The sequence below is a fragment of the Polypterus senegalus genome, chromosome 1 (assembly GCF_016835505.1).
Source record: "Polypterus senegalus isolate Bchr_013 chromosome 1, ASM1683550v1, whole genome shotgun sequence".
Classification (NCBI taxonomy): domain Eukaryota; kingdom Metazoa; phylum Chordata; class Cladistia; order Polypteriformes; family Polypteridae; genus Polypterus; species Polypterus senegalus.
The window spans coordinates 246,986,352-247,006,811 of NC_053154.1; the positions used below are offsets into that span (position 1 = coordinate 246,986,352).

A 20,460-nucleotide genomic window follows, 5' to 3' on the forward strand; every position below is an offset into this window, starting at 1 on the left:
TTTTCACACCACTGTAAATGGTTACCTTTAGATTTAAAAAATCAATTTTTCTTAACCTGGTTATTTAAATTCCTGGTCCTGTTTGAACTATGGATCTATGTGCAAGGCAAAAACCAACCTTAGATGAGGTGCTGTTCCATTTCAGGGCATACTTGTAAGGAGTTTCCTCAAGTTTTGAAGTAGTCAGCTTTATCAGAAATGTAGCCTTCCAAGGGATGGCATTTGGATAAGATTATGCCTTTGCTTACTCTATACATAAGCATAATTTTGGCTTACCGTTAAGAAATTACTGTTAACATTTCTCCTTCTACTCGTCTTATTGTGTCATTAGACACTATTGTTTTAGAATAGCTTGGATTTACTAAAAAGAAGGTAACCTTTAATATTTATCAATTTAAGTCTAAAATGTTTAGGCAACGCAACCATCTATAAAATCATCTGTAGGTGATAACTTTGAGTGTGGCTATTGTGGTGCTGACTGAGCATCCCTGTGCTACTGTCCCGCCACTATGCATTCTGCCTGTGGTAACAATCCCACTCCTCATAGACAATCCTCATTGTCTACAGAAAAGGCAAGTTGTAAAGTCTACTATTTATTCTCGTAATAATTATTTAAAGGATATCCGTCACTTATAATATCTTCTGTCCCAAAATGTTCGAGAAAAATAAGTATGGATAAAAAGAGTATTATGCAAATACATAAAATAGTGATGCATTATGCTTAACAGACCATACATAAATGTATTTCTGTAGCTACATAGACTGATAAATTACAAGCTGCATAAGCATAGATGCTGAATAAATATGTTATTATCTACAGCCCACCACTTGGCTGGGTTTACTTCCTAGAAGGCATGAAGAACCTGCTTAAAACTAGAAAACTGCACATTTGACTCCTGAAGGACTTTTAGTGTACTAGTAGATAACTTCTAATATAAATGGACAGCTTATCAAAGTGATAACACTGATTTCAGAACTAAGTAAAGTAGTGCCAAAAGGCTAGTTGCAGGGCTGTTAGTGCCCACAGGACCTGAAGTTCATTTGTAATGGCTAAGTCAAAGAATTTTATAGTCTTGGGGATTTCAGTGTAAGGTTTGTGGATAATATGTGATCATCATGGAATACCTGATTTATGTGACTGTGCTTGTTTACTAAACTTAATTCACTGACATTTTAGATTTGCCTTGTACTTGTAGTATGAGCTGAGCCATGCAAATGACTGAGCAATATGGACTTTTGGCACATTAACTAAATACATTTTATTTTGAAATTAAGCTATAGACTAACCACAGGTATGGGGAAAGATGCACTTTCTAAAGCTTGTCTCAATTTTTTAATTCCTTACTGTCTGTGCAGCCAAGACATGCACATGGTTTCTGCAGTCGTAAGCAGGATAAATCTTAAGATTGTGGAAATGTTGGACAGACTTTAGCCCTGTAGTTAAATTTAGAGGATTAACTTACTCACTATTGTCTCAAATGACCTCACCACGAGTTAAAAATGCACAACTTGTCCATGTCTTGAGAGTGTGAAGCTACCATCTTTTTACTTTTAAGCTAATTACAAAATGGCAACTTTAAAAGCATCTTTTTTTTTCCTTAAAAGACTGGTAGGAGATTAATGCAGTCCAGGACTAAAATTTAGCACCTGGCCCATTAGTCCCTTTACACAGTATTCTATATAGTATTCATTAGGCAAATTGTTCTGAGAATATGAAGTTTAACTACAAGAACAATGTAACACAGAAAAAAAATTACTAGGCTGATATGTTATAAAAAAAAAGTCCATATTCTTTAAAGAAACTCAGACGTTTAATTTGTTACCTCCAAAAGCCAACTCCAATAAGTGCATCTCATCTCATGGAAACCACAGCTCTGAGCATTGTGCAGATTATGTACATTTTGATTGGTTTCAGAGGATTGGAGAAAAAATAAGTTGCCTGTTGGACTGATTAAATATAAACATCAAGTTTGATTGAGCCACTAGTTACTTACTAGGTTGTTAGTCAGGATGGTGAGATTTGTGACTAACTCCAAAATAAATTTTGGCTCAAAACCTTCAGGGAGCTACTAGGAAACTGAAGCTGAAGAGGAATTTCATGTTTCAGCACAAATACAACCCAAAGCATACATCAACTTTAAATCAAAATTTGAATGGCTTTACTAAAATTAAGATCAACATTCTGGAATGACTTGGCCAGAGCACAGACCTTAATCCAATTAAAAATGTTAAGGGTGACATTAACAGAGATGTGCACAGGTGATGCCCTTGCAATTTGATGAATCTGCAACATTTTTACAAGGAAGAATAGGAAAATACTGCCAAGTCATGATGTGCCAAGTTGATAGTCTTAACCCAAATATAGTGCTAGCCCAAGTAGACTGAGTGTTATGGTAAAAATCAAAAGGTACTTCAATTAAGTATTAGTTTAGGGGTATGCACTTTTACCACCAGGTTTTTGAAAATTTTTGATTTTTTTCCTTCCCTAAATCATTTCTGATTCATTTTCATCTTTGCAAAGGTTAGTGGAAAAAGTTCTGACATGATTTATCTTTATTTATTTTAAATGACAAAACCTGCCTTTTTACATCCACTGTAGGAGTCCATGGTTTCTTATTTCAAAATTAGTTTCCTACAACACTAGATAGTTTGAAATTTTTATTAATTTCCTTAATTTCAAATTGCATTAATTCTCCTAGCTATAGTGTGGTAAAGATTTGGCAATCTATTAAAGTCTTGTTTAATTTTTTCCATCATATTATAAAAATCAAATGTCAATAGATTGCACATTTTGTTGTAAATATAACTGTTATTCCTAGATATTTGAACTAACTTGTGATAATTACTAAGAAGTAAACTAACCTAAACTAATGTGCTAGACAATTTACTGAGAAAAATGTGCTCGTATCCAGGTTAATGTTGATTATTTTCTGAAATTCATCTTAAGAGGTTTAAAGCACATAGAAATGATACGTGTGGATTTGTGGTGGTGGTGGTGTACAGCAATCATTTTGTTAGAATAGATACACTTTAAGTTCAAGCCCTTCCATTATGATCTGCTTTATTTCTGACTATTTTGGAAACTGATAGTTACTTATTCAGTGGCAGTTGTAAAGAATATCAGCGATTACTGTTTCTGTGTTCTAGTGTGAAAGAATTTATAAATCAATGACACTATTAATTTCCCTTAAAGTTTGGAAAAGATAACATCTTACCAAAATCACAATGCCAGGAATCTGCAATCTCTGCAAACAAGAATACTTTTCTGAGTGTGCATCCCGCAGACCAGTCGCGGCACCGAACATTGGTGTTAATGATACTGACAGAAGCTTGAGCTAAAAAATAGAGCAAGTGGTACCTTTTATAATACCACAAGACAAAAGTAGATTAAAGAAGACCTCTATTGTCAAACGTTGCAGGATTGTTTAGTGTAATAAACTGTATATACCCCTGCTATATCTTTAATTGGTCTTGTTATTTCTAGAAACAGAAAAAGCTTTTGATAGTTGAATCAAGGTGTCTCTTTACTGTATTAAGCAAATTTGGGGGTGAATCAAATTATGATATGCCAACGCAGAAGTCTCTATATAATCATCAGTTTTCTTACTTGTTATAGTCTTTTATGGACTGTTGTGTATCCTGGCAAGTTTAACTTTATTGCTGTAACAATGTCAGCTGCAGATAATTTGAATCAGTCCTCAAACAATTAAACACCAACACATTTAACATCATGATTACCTAAAATGAGAGATTATTATGGTGCATTTGAAAACTTGTAGATGAGTACTGTTATGAAATCTAGTAGTTTTGGTCTTGTTTGAGCCGTTATCTAAACTTCAGCAGAGTGAACAGAGGGTGAACAGGTTTTAATGGTTTTACATTTTAGTTTGCATTAGTTTCTATGTATAAATGACTAAATGTGAATATTTACAGTTGACAAAAGTTGTACTGTATGTCATCAATATACAGGCTGAGAAGATTAAATAAATGAATTACTTTATTTTCTTAATGATGCTACGTAATCTCATTTCTATTAATGTAAATGGTTGAATTCAATTCTATTTGTATTTACCTGTTACAGAGACCTTCACCCAGAAGAAGCAATAGTCCTGATAAGTTTAAACGTCCAACTCCTCCACCTTCTCCAAACACTCAAACTATGGTCCAGCCGCCTCCACCTCCTCCACCTCCTCCAGTCCAGCCAATGATACAGTCTGTGACATCCCAGGCAGGTGCTTCTCAGCATACAGCGCATTCCCCCTCTCAGCCATAGTGCATGTGCTCTTCAGTCGCTTCATTTAAAATGGACTTGTAACAAAGAGCAGTTTTTAAAAAGCCAAAGGCTTACCTGGCATATATGGGTTTGACTTACTTGCACTGAGATTATTTAGGCTTCACTGTTAACTGTGTTGTAAAAGTATGTTTAGAATGCAGCCAGTGTTGAGCTATTGCAACACTATACATAACAAACATACACTTGTCAGTGTTTTCTGGAGGTTTGCTTTGGAACATCCCCCTGACTGAAACAGATGCCTCTTGATCTTCGATAGTACTGCATTTTTGTCATGTGGCTAAACTCTGAAGAACATTGTAAAAAAGGGAACTATTAAATTTTGTTCTCCCAAAAACTGAAACAAGCAAACATAAAATGGTGGTATGATTGCTATGCTTAAATGTCTTTTGAGTTTTAATTATCTCAGTGTTCTGCTTTTTGGCAGTGCATTCCACTTATACTTAAGGGAGTCCTTTCTTTAATGCCACTGAAAGTTTTTCAATGTACAATAAGATATTTTGGTTTACAATTCAGTAATTCTGGTATATCATACTGGCCTGTTGCCTAAATGTATAAGCAATTAAAGGTACTGTTTGATAGAAACAGGTTTATTTTCAGAACTTGGCTTGCCAGTGTTCATTGTGATACCTCTTGTGTCATCAGGTTAATCACAAAACTTTCTTGTCAAAAGTTCAACATGTTTTTTTGAGTTCTGTTTATACTTGATGCTAATTCAAGAACAAAGCACCCTGTTATTATCTTTTAATGTGCTAAATTCAAATACTTTTTCTTTGATTAATAAGGGAATGATTAACATAAGATCCTTAAATTGACATGCCTTTTGTAGAAAGCCTAATTATTAGCTACAATTCTAAAATGCAAGGTTTGCTGAATCCATGTAAAATGCTTTTTGCTTTCCTCGGCTAGGTTATGTGTGACAGTAGTGGTAAAGTTGCAATTTGTTAGAAAGAAATAGTGTCAAGAGGGAAATGATATCTATAATAAGAAGGCAAAATTTATTGGAAGTAACAGTAATTTGCAGTGTTTAGAACACAGTTGTTCTAACACCGTAAAACGTTTTGTTACTTTGCAGTGGAGTATGTGTACATCGCTTGTAAAATGATATCGTTTCTAAAGACACTGATTTAAAAAATGCACTTTTTACTATTTTTAACTCACAAAAGTACAGCTGCTTTTTTCACAATGTTATCTTAATTACACATATTTCATTTAATTTTAAACAAAGTGCTGCTTCATAAATAAATATAAGGAAAGTTCATTTTGGCAACAGTTCTTCATAGGATTGTGTAATGATTAATTTCAGTGACTAGATGGCATAAGATATTTGATGTAATGTGGCTCTGTTACTCATGTTATTTCTTTAAAAAGTGTAATTGATGTTGTGGGTTTTATCTTCTTCTGTGTCCTATGATCCCAGTGTCTTTGTAAGGACTGTAGTAAATCATTTCAGAGTAAATGGCAGATTAGGAGATGTTTGTTTAAAGGTCTGAAAAATGTATATGCTCCAAAACTAGATCCATTACATACTGTATTTGCACTCAGAAGAGGTGTTTTGGTTGTTTAAAAAAAAAAAAGTCTCCATGTAAGTATTTACAGTTTTATATTCAGGCTGGGAATATTTGTTCAGCCAGTTTTTTGAAAACTAGATATCATATACAAGTGTGAACTGTCGTGCAGTCTCAGATGTGTAAATATCAGATTGTACATTAACACTCCATCACCCTTTTTGTTTAGCTCCCTTTAAAGGTGTTTTCCCTTGTTACAGCTTCCATATAATGTTGAACCTTTTGATTTGAATTAACTGATCACTCAGCCCTTTGGTTATTATATATTATTTTTTTTTATATCATTCATGACTTACAACTTGCAGGTTTACAATAATCTGTTATTTATTTTACATCTGAAACATTAAGTTCAGCTTTAACTGATACCCTAGAAGAGCACATATACAATTGATTTTATTTTTTCTTGACATCTAGTAGACAAATGAATGTAAAGTTTCCTGGTGTTTAATTTTAGTCATTTATAGAATGCCTTTGAGCCTTAATTCCATTGTAGTATACTAGAAATGTGCAAACATTGTCTTCTTTCTCTCCCTTTCCTCTTTAAAATTTGAAGCCTTAATGAGTGTTTTGAGCAGTCTATGTAAATATCCTGTCTGGTTTGTTCTCACTTGTTATGTCCATAAAGTGCTTTAGAGATTAATGATAATGATGACAAATGGCTATAAACAAGCTTCTCCAAACTATTGTTCAAATGTAATTCTTTATGCAATTCTTGAATTTAAAATGTACATAAAATTACATTGCAAAGTGTTTTTTGTTCCCATTTCCAACACGTTTTCACTGTTTACTTCACCAAAAATTTAAAGGTGTACTTTTTCATCACTCTCAGATATCTGTCATATGTTAAAGAAAGGAGGCGCATGTTAAAAAGGTTTACTGTCAAGGCAGCCGACGCACTAGGATTTCAGTGCTGCTTTTCGTAACTCCTCTCCCCCTGCTGAGTTTACATTCTGATAGCAAACTGTTGTAATACTAGATTGTATCATATTATGTTCAGGTGTTTCACTTTTCTCCCTTTTTATGCATCCTGTATATTTATACCCTTTTTTTACCCCTATTAAAAATTGGAATAATTTCTGAGATTAACGTGGGGTTTAGGGAAAAAAAAAGAAAACAGGTATGTCTAATAAAGACTTCCCAATCCTGTTGGTCAATTTTTTGTTAAGTGAGCCCTGTACTCACCCTGGTTTCTGTCATATTTTGTTTTATCCATTGTGAAACTGAAGATGGTATGGAATTCTTCTAACTGAATAAGAATAGTCAATGAGCTAACAGTGTGACATTAGAGTATTATTTGTGGACAGGTCTTGAAAATTGGGTCTTGTAGTGGTTAGTGCTGCAGCCTCTGAGCTCCAGCAGACTGTTTTACAGTCCAAACCTGTATGGCGAGTTTGCTGCTTCTCACTGTTCCCACAGAGTGTTTCACTACCTACAACAGTTTTTCTAACACTTTCCAAAAGATGTATGTGGGTGTGGGCGGCAAGGTGGCGCAGTGGTAGCGCTGCTGCCTCGCAGTTAGGACACCCGGGTTCGCTTCCCGGGTCCTCCCTGCGTGGAGTTTGCATGTTCTCCCGTGTCTGCGTGGGTTTCCTCCGGGCGCTCCGGTTTCCTCCCGTAATCCAAAGACATGCAGGTTAGGTGGACTGGCGATTCTAAATTGGCCCTAGTGTGTGCTTGGTGTGTGGGTGTGTTTGTGTGTGTCCTGCGGTGGGTTGGCACCCTGCCCGGGATTGGTTCCTGCCTTGTGCCCTGTGTTGGCTGGGATTGGCTCCAGCAGACCCCCGTGACACCGTGTTTTCGTATTAAGCAAGTTGGAAAATGGATGGATAGATGTATGTGGGTGGATGGATGGATGTATGTGGGTGTTAAGTTAACTGGCAACACTGAATTTGCACCAGTGAGTGTGTGATAATAGTATGTTGAGTTGGACAGATGCTCCATTCAGGGTGGTCCCTGCCTTTGACGAGTTTGTTCCTCTGATGTGTCTCATCCTCTGACCCTGAATAGTCCAGTGCATACACCATGCTTTGTACACTGTTGAAGTTTAGACGAGCAATATGTGGTGTACAGTTTCAATGAGAAAAAATAAATAAAATTCTTCTGCTCCAAACTCAGATCTGTTTTAAAGCCTTTCATATAATTTCTGGATTACTTTTCTAAATGTGCAGTGGAGCAGAGGTTTGTGCTTATACTCCCTTACCACCCCTGTGTCCTTGGCTTCAATTTTCACCTAGTCACCATTTTCTCCACCTGCATGGATGTTCCTCTGAATACTGTGTTTTCCTCCTATCTCCGAAAGACATCAGTGTTATTTTATAGTCTGTCAATCACCAAGCATCCTGTTAGTTTGATAAATATAGTTATCACATATCTGACTAAGTAAAAGGAGATCTTCCTCTGTAAGTCACTATGAGCTGTAAGTGAAAAGTGTTTTGTACTACAATTATGGCCATCAACAAGTACTGATGTATTCAGAAGAGACTGCAAGGTCAAAGAGATGGCAGTTCTGTTTTGATATCTATCTTCACTCTGTGCCACTGTGAATATAAAAAGTTTGATGAACCTTTTTAGGTGCGTTCTCATATAAAGAGTGAAGCACTCCTCTGCAATAGCCCATATCTCCATATCTCTTTCTCTCTCTCTCTCCGCATGAAACAACTTAGCGCTAAGTCAAATTTAATTAAAATACTTCTCACTTCTTCAAGGAAATTGTCAAGATGGTTCAGTTTTTCCTAAGATATCTTGAACAGATTGTGCTGTACACTGTTTTAAAAAAAATCCAAATTTCAAAAAATTTCAAAAGCAACAGCAAATTGGCAAGCTCATCTATCATAAAATAAAGAAACATTCTTTGCCACTTCAACTATAAGTTAGTGTGTTGTCAATATTACGCCTCAAAAGTTCCACAAACCTGTATATTTTCATTTTTTGCACCTTCAATAGCCATTGCTGATGGCAAGCAGATTCCCAATACAAGTTAATGAAGCACCAGCCTACTGCGTGCACAGGTAGGAAGTTGCTGTCGCTTGCTCTTTTGAGCGCACACAGGACTGCAATCCTTCATCGTCAAGTCCAGCGATGCATGCACAGAAACCTCTCCATCAGCAAGTTGCTTCTGCTTTGTGAAGTCTTCTCGGCATCTTGATCGCAAGTCTGAGAGAATTTCATCAGCACCTCAGTCTTACTGATGCTTTAATTCTTACGAGGTAAGTTAAGTGAGCTTCCTTACTGTAAAAAAATATAAAATGTAATTGAGAAAAACAGAAGTTTAGCCTTCTCTTGTTATGATTTACCCTGTGATGATGTGCGCAAAATTACTAAACGGTACAAATCCAAATTCTAAATAAATCCAAATCATATTATGTGATATCATCTACTGTTAAATTCTGCTACGTACTTCTAATTTTTTTATTTGTATACTTTATTGAGGATTTGTTCTGTGTATTGTATTATATTGACCCCCTTCTTTTGACACCCACTGCACGCCCAGCCTACCTGGAAAGGGGTCTCTCTTTGAACTACCTTCCCTGAGGTTTCTTCCATTTTTTTCCCCCCACTGGGGTTTTTTTTGGGAGTTTTTCCTTGTCGTCTTAGAGAGTCAAGGCTGGGGGGCTGTCAAGAGACAGGGCCTGTTAAACCCCATTGCGGCACTTCCTGTGTGATTTTGGGCTATACAAAAAATAAATTGTATTGTATTGTACTACTTCTTAACCTTCAACAAAACCAACCTGACACCAGCACCACTATCTGCAGACTACAATGATTCATTAATTCACTGTCAGTATAATTTACTAAAGTGTTCAGACATAACAGTAACAGTCCCAACTTTGGGTTATGTGCTCCAATGAATAACTGAAGAATTTCATATTTTCTAATAAAACTTTGCTGTAATTTATTGCACAAAGCCCCTAGGGGTAAGCCCCACATTTCAATGTGATATACAGTAGCTATAGTAGCACAGGCAAAGTTCTGGATGGGGGAAAAGCTGATTAAGAACTTGTGTTAAATTTGAACAGCCTCACAATGAAAACAGACACCCAAAAAAAAATGTGTAGTGCTGCCATTTATTTGTTTCTTCGTCAACCATTATGTGGAATCCTAGGTGTTCCTTTAGGAAAGAATTTATTTTTTTTTCTTTTTATTCGTGCCCTGTTTCCTCTCTGAGGATGTTGAGAGTAAAGCAGGCATTAAATAAATGAGAACTGGTTTTATGTGTGGACATGCATTTTGCACAAATGTCCAGATTTGGGACTTTTAAAATCTGGTTACTCTGTAATTTATCAGCACAGTGCCGTGAAGGTTTGCCTTTGACTTCTGTCCCCAATGTTTGTCATAATAGAATATATTGCTTTGCAAGTCCCATTTAATAAACATTTCAGCAAGCAGATATGCTTAAGCAAAGAAGGAATTACAATAGGTTTTTTTTTTTTTTAGTTTAATTGGTAATTGCAAATTGTGGTGTTGGGTGTGTTTTATGTTGGAGTGGACCTTGTAATGGACTAGCCTGCCCAGACCTCTTTCCAGTCTTTTGAGGTAATCCTGGTCTTTGCCCCCACCAATCCCAGAACCTACCAACTGAACTTAATCCTTTTGAAGGCTACAATGTCTGCACAGCCCTCGGAGACACCGGAGTGTCTTAACTTGTTATTAATGATAGATTTCCTAACTTTAACAAGTATGCTAGTTGTTGAGTTAATACAATTGGGGATGTCATGCCTAAGGACATTGTTTTATTAATGTCAGATTACGTGTGCATTCTAATGATTACGTTTATATTTCTTAAATAGCCATGTTTCAAGTTTTTGATCCATCTATAGCATAGATTTGAGGGTAGAGGGTGGAATGTTCTCACTTATGAGGTTTGCTGATGTTTTATGAGCATTTCCTCTGAGATCTTATTGGAATTATAAGATGTAAGTAACAATGTGTCATTGTTCTTAGTAAAGAGCAGTGCATGTTATTTCTTGTAAAGGTCAGAAGAGCTTATTAGTCAGCACTGTTCATGAGTACATCTTTTGGCTTTTTGAGTTTACATGAGGCATCCAGGGTGGAAGACATTTTAATTAAAAAGAAATCCGTATGTTAAGACACGTAATTAACAAATTGGTCATCTGTGAGGAGTTGTAAGTTAAAAGTGTAACAGGCCACCATTATTACTTGAAGAGCAGCCTTTTAAAGTAGAGCAGGTTTACAACAAGAAGTTGGTCAGTGGCCAGGTTAAGAGCACGTAAATATTTGTGGGTGAATACGGTATATTTGGGGTGTAAAAATGACACAAACCCATCCAATTGTGAACATCCATTTGAGTGAAAGTCCATTCAGTCTTGGTCTTTGCCTGCAGTTACATAGAGGCCTTCTGTTTTTTACGTCGCCTGGACCCTGACTTTTGTGTCAAAAATGCAATTACTGAAATTCGGTTTAGGATTGAAAGCGTAGAGTCGACCATCTTTTGTACCCAGAATTCATCATTAGCTTAGATTACTGAGATGAGTTAGTATTTCATTTTCTCAAGTGAATCTACCCTTTGACGTTCCATCTTCTCAATTTAGAAAGTGTTTATTTTAGGCATCAAAGATGTGCTATTCTTCTTTATATTATTTGTCCCCAGAATAAAACAAAGAAAATGGGAATAATGGAAAGACAGTAAAACAACGAGCAGTAGTACTACAGATTGTCCCCCTTTTTGCCGGACCAGCATGTGCTTGTTGTTTGAGTCACGTTATGGAACTGACTAGAGTGCTGTGGAAAGAAACCCTCCAACTCCACAGTAATGGACAAGTTTAACTTATGTTACATTTGGTCTTAAAGGTTTTCACCAGTTAAAGATCAAAACAGTTGTGGTTAACATAATACTAAATTCTGTGCATACATTAGCAGATACGTACATAGACTAAGAAGAACAAAAAGAAAGCTTATAAACAGTGAGCGCATTTTCAAGTGCTTTAGTTATTGGTTTATTGGCAGAAACCCAGTTTCAAAAAAAGCTCTACCCTTATTCTAGTTTGAGAAACCAGGATATCCGTCTTTGAAAAGTCGCATTAACACACCTAGATGTTGCCATGAGTAAGCCAGTTGTGTGTCCATGTAAGCCCTTCAGCAGGCTGCACTTGAAGATTGTGTTTGTATGTCGTATGTAACCCTAACCCTGCGTTAGCCTGAAGTCTTCGCTTCGCACACGCATCCAGCAACCACGAGTAGAACATGGAGGAAGCGTCCACAAAGATACATTTCCTAAGGCAAATGATTTAGCAATCCCATTATTCCTTCTCCTGTGTGAAATAATCTGTCTCAGTTGTTCAGAAGTGCTAAATATATGTTGATGAGCAGAACGAAACGTACAGAGTTATGCTCAGCAGCACAATCTCAGACACAGACACAGGCCCCATGCTTGTTTTTGGACTCACTGTGGCCATTCTTCATCTTCTTTCGGCTGCTCCCGTTAGGGATTGCCACTGCAGATCATCTGTCCACATATGGATTTGGCAAAATTTTACACCAGATGCCAGTCCTGACATAACCCTCCCCATTTATCTGGGCTTGGGACCAGCATGAAGAATTAATGTTTTTTTTTTTAACCACATCTTTATGTCATTGGAGCATTTTTCCCAAAAGTGAAACTACATAAGTGTACCCATGCATGTAAATTTTTAAAGTAAATATCCGGTTTCTGCCTTAACCAGGCTACTCACTTTATCCCAGTTTTGGGTGTGCATGTAAACACACTCCGTAGTGTGCATTTCTTAAAGAGTACTTGTATAACATTCTAAAGTTTAGTTAGTTCTCTACATTCGCTTATTTCTTAATGTACTGCAGAACAGCAGTATTACAAAGGAGATGCATAGCTCACAATTACAGTTCAGCATAGCGAGTTCTAATAAAAAAAGAAAAGAAAAGAAAATTGAATTAAAGAAAGAAGCCTCTCATCCAAAGAAGAATTTCCCCTTTGGTTGGTAAATTGTAAAATAAATGTTTGCAATTACTGTTTAGTTAAATGGCTGATGACAATACTGCCTTCTGAGGTGGACATGTCCGCATCATTCAAGAGTTCCTAAATAGCCCCGTGTCCCCAGTGCAGGTCTAAGAAGGTCTTTGAACTCTTCCCACCCTGTTGATCTTCCAGGACCTGCCCAGATAGCCTTCTGCATGCAGTGTATAAAAGACCTTCCTTTTACTGTAACTTGATGGCTTTCCTCGTCACTGTTTATAGTAGCTGTTATTCAGCTCCAGTTCATGCCATCCATCTTCATTGTTGTCTTCAACAGAATCCATTGGGATGTAGGAGAATCTCTTTTTCAAAGGCAGGAACTGACCTGAGCACCTTCAGTACCTTTTTGGGTCTAGCAGGTCTCTTTAATATTTCAGCAATCTGAGCAGCTACCAGCCGAGTAGTGACAAATCACCAGCATGAATCTCTTTTTACCCAAGTATTTAAACAGGCAACCTGCACATGGATGACCGGTCTACTAAATCTCTCATTATCGGAGTCCAAGGCCCTCTGTGGCCAAGAATGCCTTGTAGTCAAATGAGATGTTTGTCTGGTTTCATGTTTGTTTTCTTTAATTATGTGTTTAATTACATATCTTGTCACCATTCAGGAGTGCTCAGTTTCTGCTGTTTTGCCATGTTAGGAGTTGGGTGCATTGGCAAACCACTATGCTGTTTGTCACAAATATCCCCATGGCCAGTCACATAGTTTGTGACGTGATGTTGATGTGCTGAGTAACACGTCCAAACTTTAAATCACTTTGAAAAGAATGTAAAAATTCTGTAAAGCTTTTCATGTTTTAGAACTTGCCATTTGGTTTCTGATTTTGATTTCTGGTATTTGTTCTGGATTAGGCATTTATAGCAAGGAAAAACACGTCAATGTTTTTCTCAGTAAATACAGGGTGGTCCAGATCTAATTATGCAATTTTCATTCCACTATAACGTATTAAGCTTATTACATAGAGCAGGGGAGCCCACACTTTTTCGGCTTGCGAGCTACTTTTAAAATGACCAGGTCGAAATGATCTACCTACATTAAAAATTATATATATATTTGGACAGAGACAAGTTTTTTCTAATGTTGGTTCTGTACATTCCCACAATGAATTTTAAATAAAACCACTCTGATGCAGTTGAAGTGCGGACTTTCAGCTTTAATTCAGTGGTTGAACAAAAAGATTGCATAAAAATGTGAGGCAAGTAAAGCATTTTTTTTAACACAATCCCTTTATTTCAGTGACCACAGGCCCCTACAGGGCTGAGCTTCGAAGCCCTGCACCCGTGGTCCCCAAAGCCACCAGGGCGGTCGCCCCTTTATGGTCTGGAGGAGGCGCAAGCTGTCCTCTGGTCCTCCTGGGCGTCTTCGATTGTGACATTGTGAGAAAAAAAATCCTCTTCCAATTCCACATCTAGCCCATAATAACATTTTTTTTTTTAAAAATCCCTTCCTTCTTTAGTCGATATAAATTGGAAGCCTAACAAGATCACTTAGATAGCCGGAGTTTTGCAGTAGCTGTTGCATTTGATCGTGCTTGCGGGATGACCAGTGTGTTAGAAGAAAAGAAATCTCAGACTGGCCGCCCTGTATGTCAATCAAGTGGCAAATACCATAGGGAGGATATATGATAGACTAACATTTAAAAAAAATTTTTTTGAATGCAACGAGATCTACCTGCACTACCTTTGCAATCTACCGGTCAATCGCGATCGACATCTTGGGCAACCCGATACAGAGAATTCACAAAAGATTCTTTTTTGTTGCCGATAGATGGCAGCACCTGCCCAGCATTCCAAAATGGCGAGGAGACGGTTGTCGGTCAAACAGCAATTCTTTTGTCTTGTATTGTTTTCCTGTATTTTATTAAAAGTTGCATAATTAGATCTGGACCACCCCATTTATATATTTCTATTGACATGACATTTTCACCAGATGTCAGTAACAACCCAAGTAGTCTGCACATACAAAGAAATCAAGGCAAAAAAGTCCATAAATTATGTGTAATAAAGTGGAATGACACAGGGAATGAGTATTAAGCACATGAAAGAAAGGAGGTGCAAAAAGCAAAAGCCAAGAAACCAGCTGAAATCTGTCAGTATTTAGAAAGCAATCCTGCCCCCTATCAGTGCAAATTACTATCACCTGGTTTAGTCCTAATTGATGGCCAATAAAAAGGTTCCTCATTACTAAGGTGACACACAAGAAGCATCTCATGATGGGTAAAAGCAAAGAGCTCTCGCAACACCTTTGCAACCTTATTGTTGTGACACATACTGATGGCATTGGCTGCAGACGTTTTTCTAAAATTTTGAATGTTCCAGTGAGCACCGTTGGGGTCATAATCTGGAAGTGGAAAGAACATCATTTCACCATAAACTGTTCACAACCAGGTGCTCCTCGCAAGACTTCTGACAGAGGAGTCAAAAGAATAATTAGAAGATTTATCCAAGAGCCAAGGCCCACTCGCAGAGAGCTTCAGAAAGACCTGGAATTAGCAGGTACAGTTGTTTCAAAGAAAACAATAAGTAGTGCACTCAGCTGCCATGGCCTCTATGCATGCTAACCATGCAAGACTCCACTGCTGAAGAAAAAGCATGTTGAAGCTTATTTAAAGTTTGCTGCACATCACTTGGACAAGCCAATGAAATATTGGAAGAATGTAGTCTGGTCAGATGAGACCAAATTTGAACTTTTAGGATGTCATTGCACAGACCATGTTTGGAGGAGAAATGGTACTGCACATCATCATGGTGTGGGGCTGTTCATATAATGAACTATAAGGGACTTCATATAATTGAAGGAAGGATGAATGGAGAAATATACAGGGACATTCTTGATAAGAATCTGCTGCCATCTACCAGGATGCTGAAGATAAAACGAGGGTGGACATTTCAGCAAGACAATGATCCCAAACACAGCCAAGGAAACTGTCATTTGGTTTCAGAGAAAGAAAATAAAGCTGCTAGAATGGCCGGTCAATCACCCGACTTGAATCCAATTGAAAATCTATGGAAAGAACTGAAGATCAGAGTTCATAGAAGAGGCCTAACATCCTATTCGCCACTGTAATGGCTCCTGTACACTGCCTGGACGCAGATAGTGAGGAGGAGTCCTCCATGACTCTCAGGTCGTTCTCATGAAGTGTGACTTCCAGCTCTAAACCTCCTGCTCCTGATCTAACATCAGTGCTTCCCACATGTCATACTTTATGTTAAATTTCACCTGCCACAAATCTGCATCATCTTCCCTTCCACATAGTTTGGTATCATCTGCAGCTTATTGATTATACTGTAGGCTTGACCAGATCATTTATTAAAAACTGCAGCAGGCCCAGCACCGACCCCTGAGGGACACCACATTTATCATCCACTAGTTCTGAAAACGTTTCCCTCACCATAACCCTTTGCTTCCTTAGTTGGAGACAATGTTACCCCCACTACTCGCCACACCTTTTAGTTTGATCACTGATCTCTTGTACATCTGCTTATCAAAAAGCCTTTTGAAAATCAAGATATGTAATAACATACGCACCTCTCATATGCTTTTATTGCTCCTTTGAATTCCAGCGTATTAGTGAAGCACGACTCGAACACACCTGCTCTACACATAAGCTGCTTGGTCTTTTCCTGGCACAATCCAATCCTCTTTGAAATAGGTGCTGCAAGCTGCTCCAACAGTGCAGTTTGTAAGATGTGAATCGTTTACTGCTTATTCAGTTTTGATCAGGATTTTAATAGACGGATAGATATCCATCCATCCTCTTCTCCGAGGTCGGGTCACCGGGGCAGCAGCTTAAGCAGAGAGGCCCAGACTTCCCTCACCCCGCCACTTCTTCCAGCTCTTCCGGGAGAATCCCAGGGCGTTCCCAGGCCAGCCGGGAGACATAGTCCCTCCAGCGTGTCCTGGGTCTTCCCCGGGGCCTCCTCCAGGTTGGACATGCCCGGAACACCTCACCAGGGAGGCATCCTGATCAGATGCCCGAGCCACCTCATCTGACTCCTCTCGATGCAGAGGAGCAGCGGCTCTACTCTGAGCCCCTCCCGGATGGATAGACGGATAGATATTAACAGCAATATATAAATAGATAGGAAAGGCATTCCATAAAATAGATGGCTAGATATAAAACATGATAGATCTAACAGGCACATAAATGAAATTAGTAGATTCGAAAGGCACAGTATAAAATAGAGAAGCATGAAACTAGATTATAACTAGTTTTTACAACAAACTTTATTCAATCACATAACAAAAATTCAATGCATTTACCAACATACTATAATCAAATTAACCCATTTATGCCTAAGGAGTTTGTGCATGAAATTCACATATGTTGTGTAGAAAAATATATAAGGAACAAGAATTTGAAGAGAAAAAAAAATGATTACATTCCATTGTTGAGTTATGTGGCGTTCCAAAATTGGAACACTAGGCAAATCCACTTCTTACATTATACATAAAGTATAAAATTACCTCACTGTCATTCCAATAATAGAACACGAGGCATTAATGGGTTAATGTGTAATGTTAAAAGTGATTCTAGTTATACTGGATGAGGCAAATATTTCAAGCATTTATTCTACAAAAACGCTACAAGGTAAAATAAATTTCATTACGACACAAGAAACGGTATATAAAATACTTTTTTTTACTGTGTTTTAAAAATGATGTCTTCGATGTGGTGGCCATCATTGGCGATGCACAAGATGATTTCTGAACACTCACATGACTCGTTCGGCCATTTCAAGGGGAATAGCGGCGATTTTGTGGCGAAGAGCGTCCTTGAGGGCTTCAAGGTTTTGAGGTTGGTGTGTGTATACCTTCGACTTGAGTCCTACACGAAGAAATCACAAGGAGCAAGATCAGGCGAACGTGAAGACCACCCGACATCGCCGTGCTGGGAAATCAACTTCCCGGAAAACATCTTCCGCAAGATTTGCATCTATCTCTGCGCCGTATGAGCTTTTGCTCCATCCTGTTGAAACCAGACATCCATCACATCTATTTTTTTACAGGTGGGGCTGCTAAAAGTTCTCTAGCATTTCAATGTAACGTTCTGAAGTAACGGTGTCAATTACTCCCCCCTCCTCAAAAAAGTAAGGGCCTACAATTCTAGATTCTGTAACTGCTCACCAAACTGCAACACGCTTACTGTGCAGAGGTCTCTGATGAAGTTGACAAGGGTTCGTTTCGGCCCAATAGCGAAAGTTTTGCTTATTTATGCAATCGTTCAAATAGAAATGTGCCTTGTCGCTGTTCATGACGATGGCATCTCGATGAGCGGTTTGCAGAATGTTTGCGCACAACTTTCTACGGCTCTCCCAGTCTCTCTCAGTGAGTTCCTGCACTACCATCATTTTATATGGATGGAAATTAAGGACCTCGTGCAAAATCCTCCTCAAAGACGTGTTGGAAATGCTCACGGCAGAAGCATGTTTACGCACTAGTTCTAGGAAACTGCAAAATTGATGACCTTATAACTTGGATGTTTTCAGGCGTTTTCTGTTTATTAACCATCTGTCTAAATTTAGCCCCCAACAGAAGAATTGTTTTCTGATTTGGGACGTCACCGTTAGGAGGAATGCTGAAGTACGTTTGTAAAGTGCATTGCCTAGTGATGATGGATTCATCATTTTTGGAGAAGGCTTTGACAGCAAAAGCATGGTGCACACCGGACCAAGGAATGTTGCCGACTGAAAACTACAGGGGATTTCCTGTCAAAGGACCCCCCAACCCACTAGGCTGCATGTATATATATATATATATACACCAGGGGCACACCTGCCGCTCTAACCTGACACAAATAGGCAACAACCGGGGCCGGCTCTACGCTGGGGCAAAAGGGGGCAATGCCCCCTTAAACAAATGTCCTACCCCCTTAAATCAAACTTTTAGAGGTTGAGAAAGAAAATAATAGATTACCCACAAACTGAATATTGACAAGATTTACTACAGTAGCTGAAAAATCCACTGGAAAAGGCACAAATGAGATGATAGGTTTCACGTCTTGTTCACTCTTTCCCTCCGTGCACTGTTTGTCCGCAGCTCACACAGCACTTGAAAGAGATCCCCCACTCACCCTCCCCCCAGCTAAACATCCAATCACTGTTAGTATGCAAATGACCCGGTGTCAGGTTTCTCAGTAGGCGGGGCAGAGCGAAATGAGCTTGTCAACTGCAGGAGGCTTTGAGGAAGCAGCAAATCTCTGTTGTCAAAGTCTTAGCAACTCGTGAAATAATTAACAACTAAAAAATACATCTATATTTGTACAGTCAATGGGGGACTAGTCCATTGTTTTCTAACAGTTTCAGTCTGGTAAGAAGTGTTTCTTTCTCAATCCCACAAGCACCACTGCTGCTGCATAGAGCCAACTGGAGGACCCGTGTCTATCTGTCAGACCCCGACACAAAGCCTCGCCCCAGCTTTCAACTCTGCACTCAACAGTTTTCTCATTTCATATACTGATGTAATCACAGAGATTTTAGTAAAGCTGATTCACTTTCCACCCCAGCTTCCAGCAGTTCACAAAGGGAAGTTAATGCTGTGAGATGCATCCTTTTTTCCAAGCTTTTAAAACGTGTGACGCTGCTCCTGGCAGTACCAATAGCAGTAGCAATGATCAGAGACAGCAGCTAGCATGTCTACTCCTGTGGCATCAACAGGCACTGCTTCTCCTGTACCTCTGCCAACAATTGGTGCCCCAAAGCAACCCACTCAGCTACCCAGTGACTGAAATGGCAATACACCATCCCAGCCAATACTGGCTAGTTACCCCAAACGTGTATTTGGTGGTACAACATTAAGATCATTCAATCCTGCCTGGTACCGCACACGACCATGGCTGGAGTACTCTGTTGTGTGAGACGCATGCTTCTGTTTCCCCTGTCAGAAATATGGCAGCACTGTTAATGAGAGGGATGTAGTTTTTACCTTAACTGGTTTTAACAACTGGAGAGCAGCACTTGATCGAGACAAGAGGCTACAGAGGCATGTGTCCAGCCACAAACATGTGCATTGTTCAACCATCTGGACTGAGCATAACAGCAGAGAGGCCACAGGGGGGAGTGGGACAGTGGATTCAATGTTGGTTGGTAAAACACAACTTGATAAAAACCATTACTATGTCAAGAGTATCAGCAGTGCTGTAAGGCTTCTCTGTGTAAATGAGTTGGGGGTCCATGGGACTACAGAAACCTTGAGACATGATGCAGCGGGTAATGATGATGACATTGCTTCAGGTATTTTTCTAAAACTGATGGAATATACCTTAGAGAAGGATGAGAAGCTAGCAAGCATTACTAAGGGTGTCCCATAAAATGCAAAATACACATCTAAGGATATCCAAAATGAAATTATCCAAACACTGGCTGACATGGTGCTTGGAAAGGTCAGGAAAAAATATGAAAGTGCTGATTCTGCAGGGTTTTGCCTCAAAAGTGATGGGACCAGGGATAGGTGCAATGTGGAAAATTTGTCTGTGATAATACGGTTTGTCAGAAATTCCATGCCAGAGGAGCATCTTATTGGGTTGCTTGACTTGCAACAACTTGTTGCAGAGTACATCACCTCTGAGATGTTGTTCCACCTTTCTGATGCTGGCTACAGTGCTGACAGTATAC

The 20,460-nt window shown here is 38.6% G+C and overlaps 1 protein-coding gene across 1 annotated transcript in view; it reads left to right on the forward strand.

Moving 5' to 3' along the window:
• ccdc6b (coiled-coil domain containing 6b) overlaps window positions 1–6,597 on the forward strand; it is a 73,197-nt gene extending 66,600 nt beyond the window's left edge. The window contains exon 9 of the mRNA XM_039771459.1: window positions 4,082–6,597. Within this exon, the coding sequence (XP_039627393.1) occupies window positions 4,082–4,273 (192 nt within the window). The 3' untranslated portion in view covers window positions 4,274–6,597. The remainder of the gene's footprint in view (window positions 1–4,081) is intronic.
• The last annotated feature ends 13,863 nt before the right edge of the window (window positions 6,598–20,460 follow it).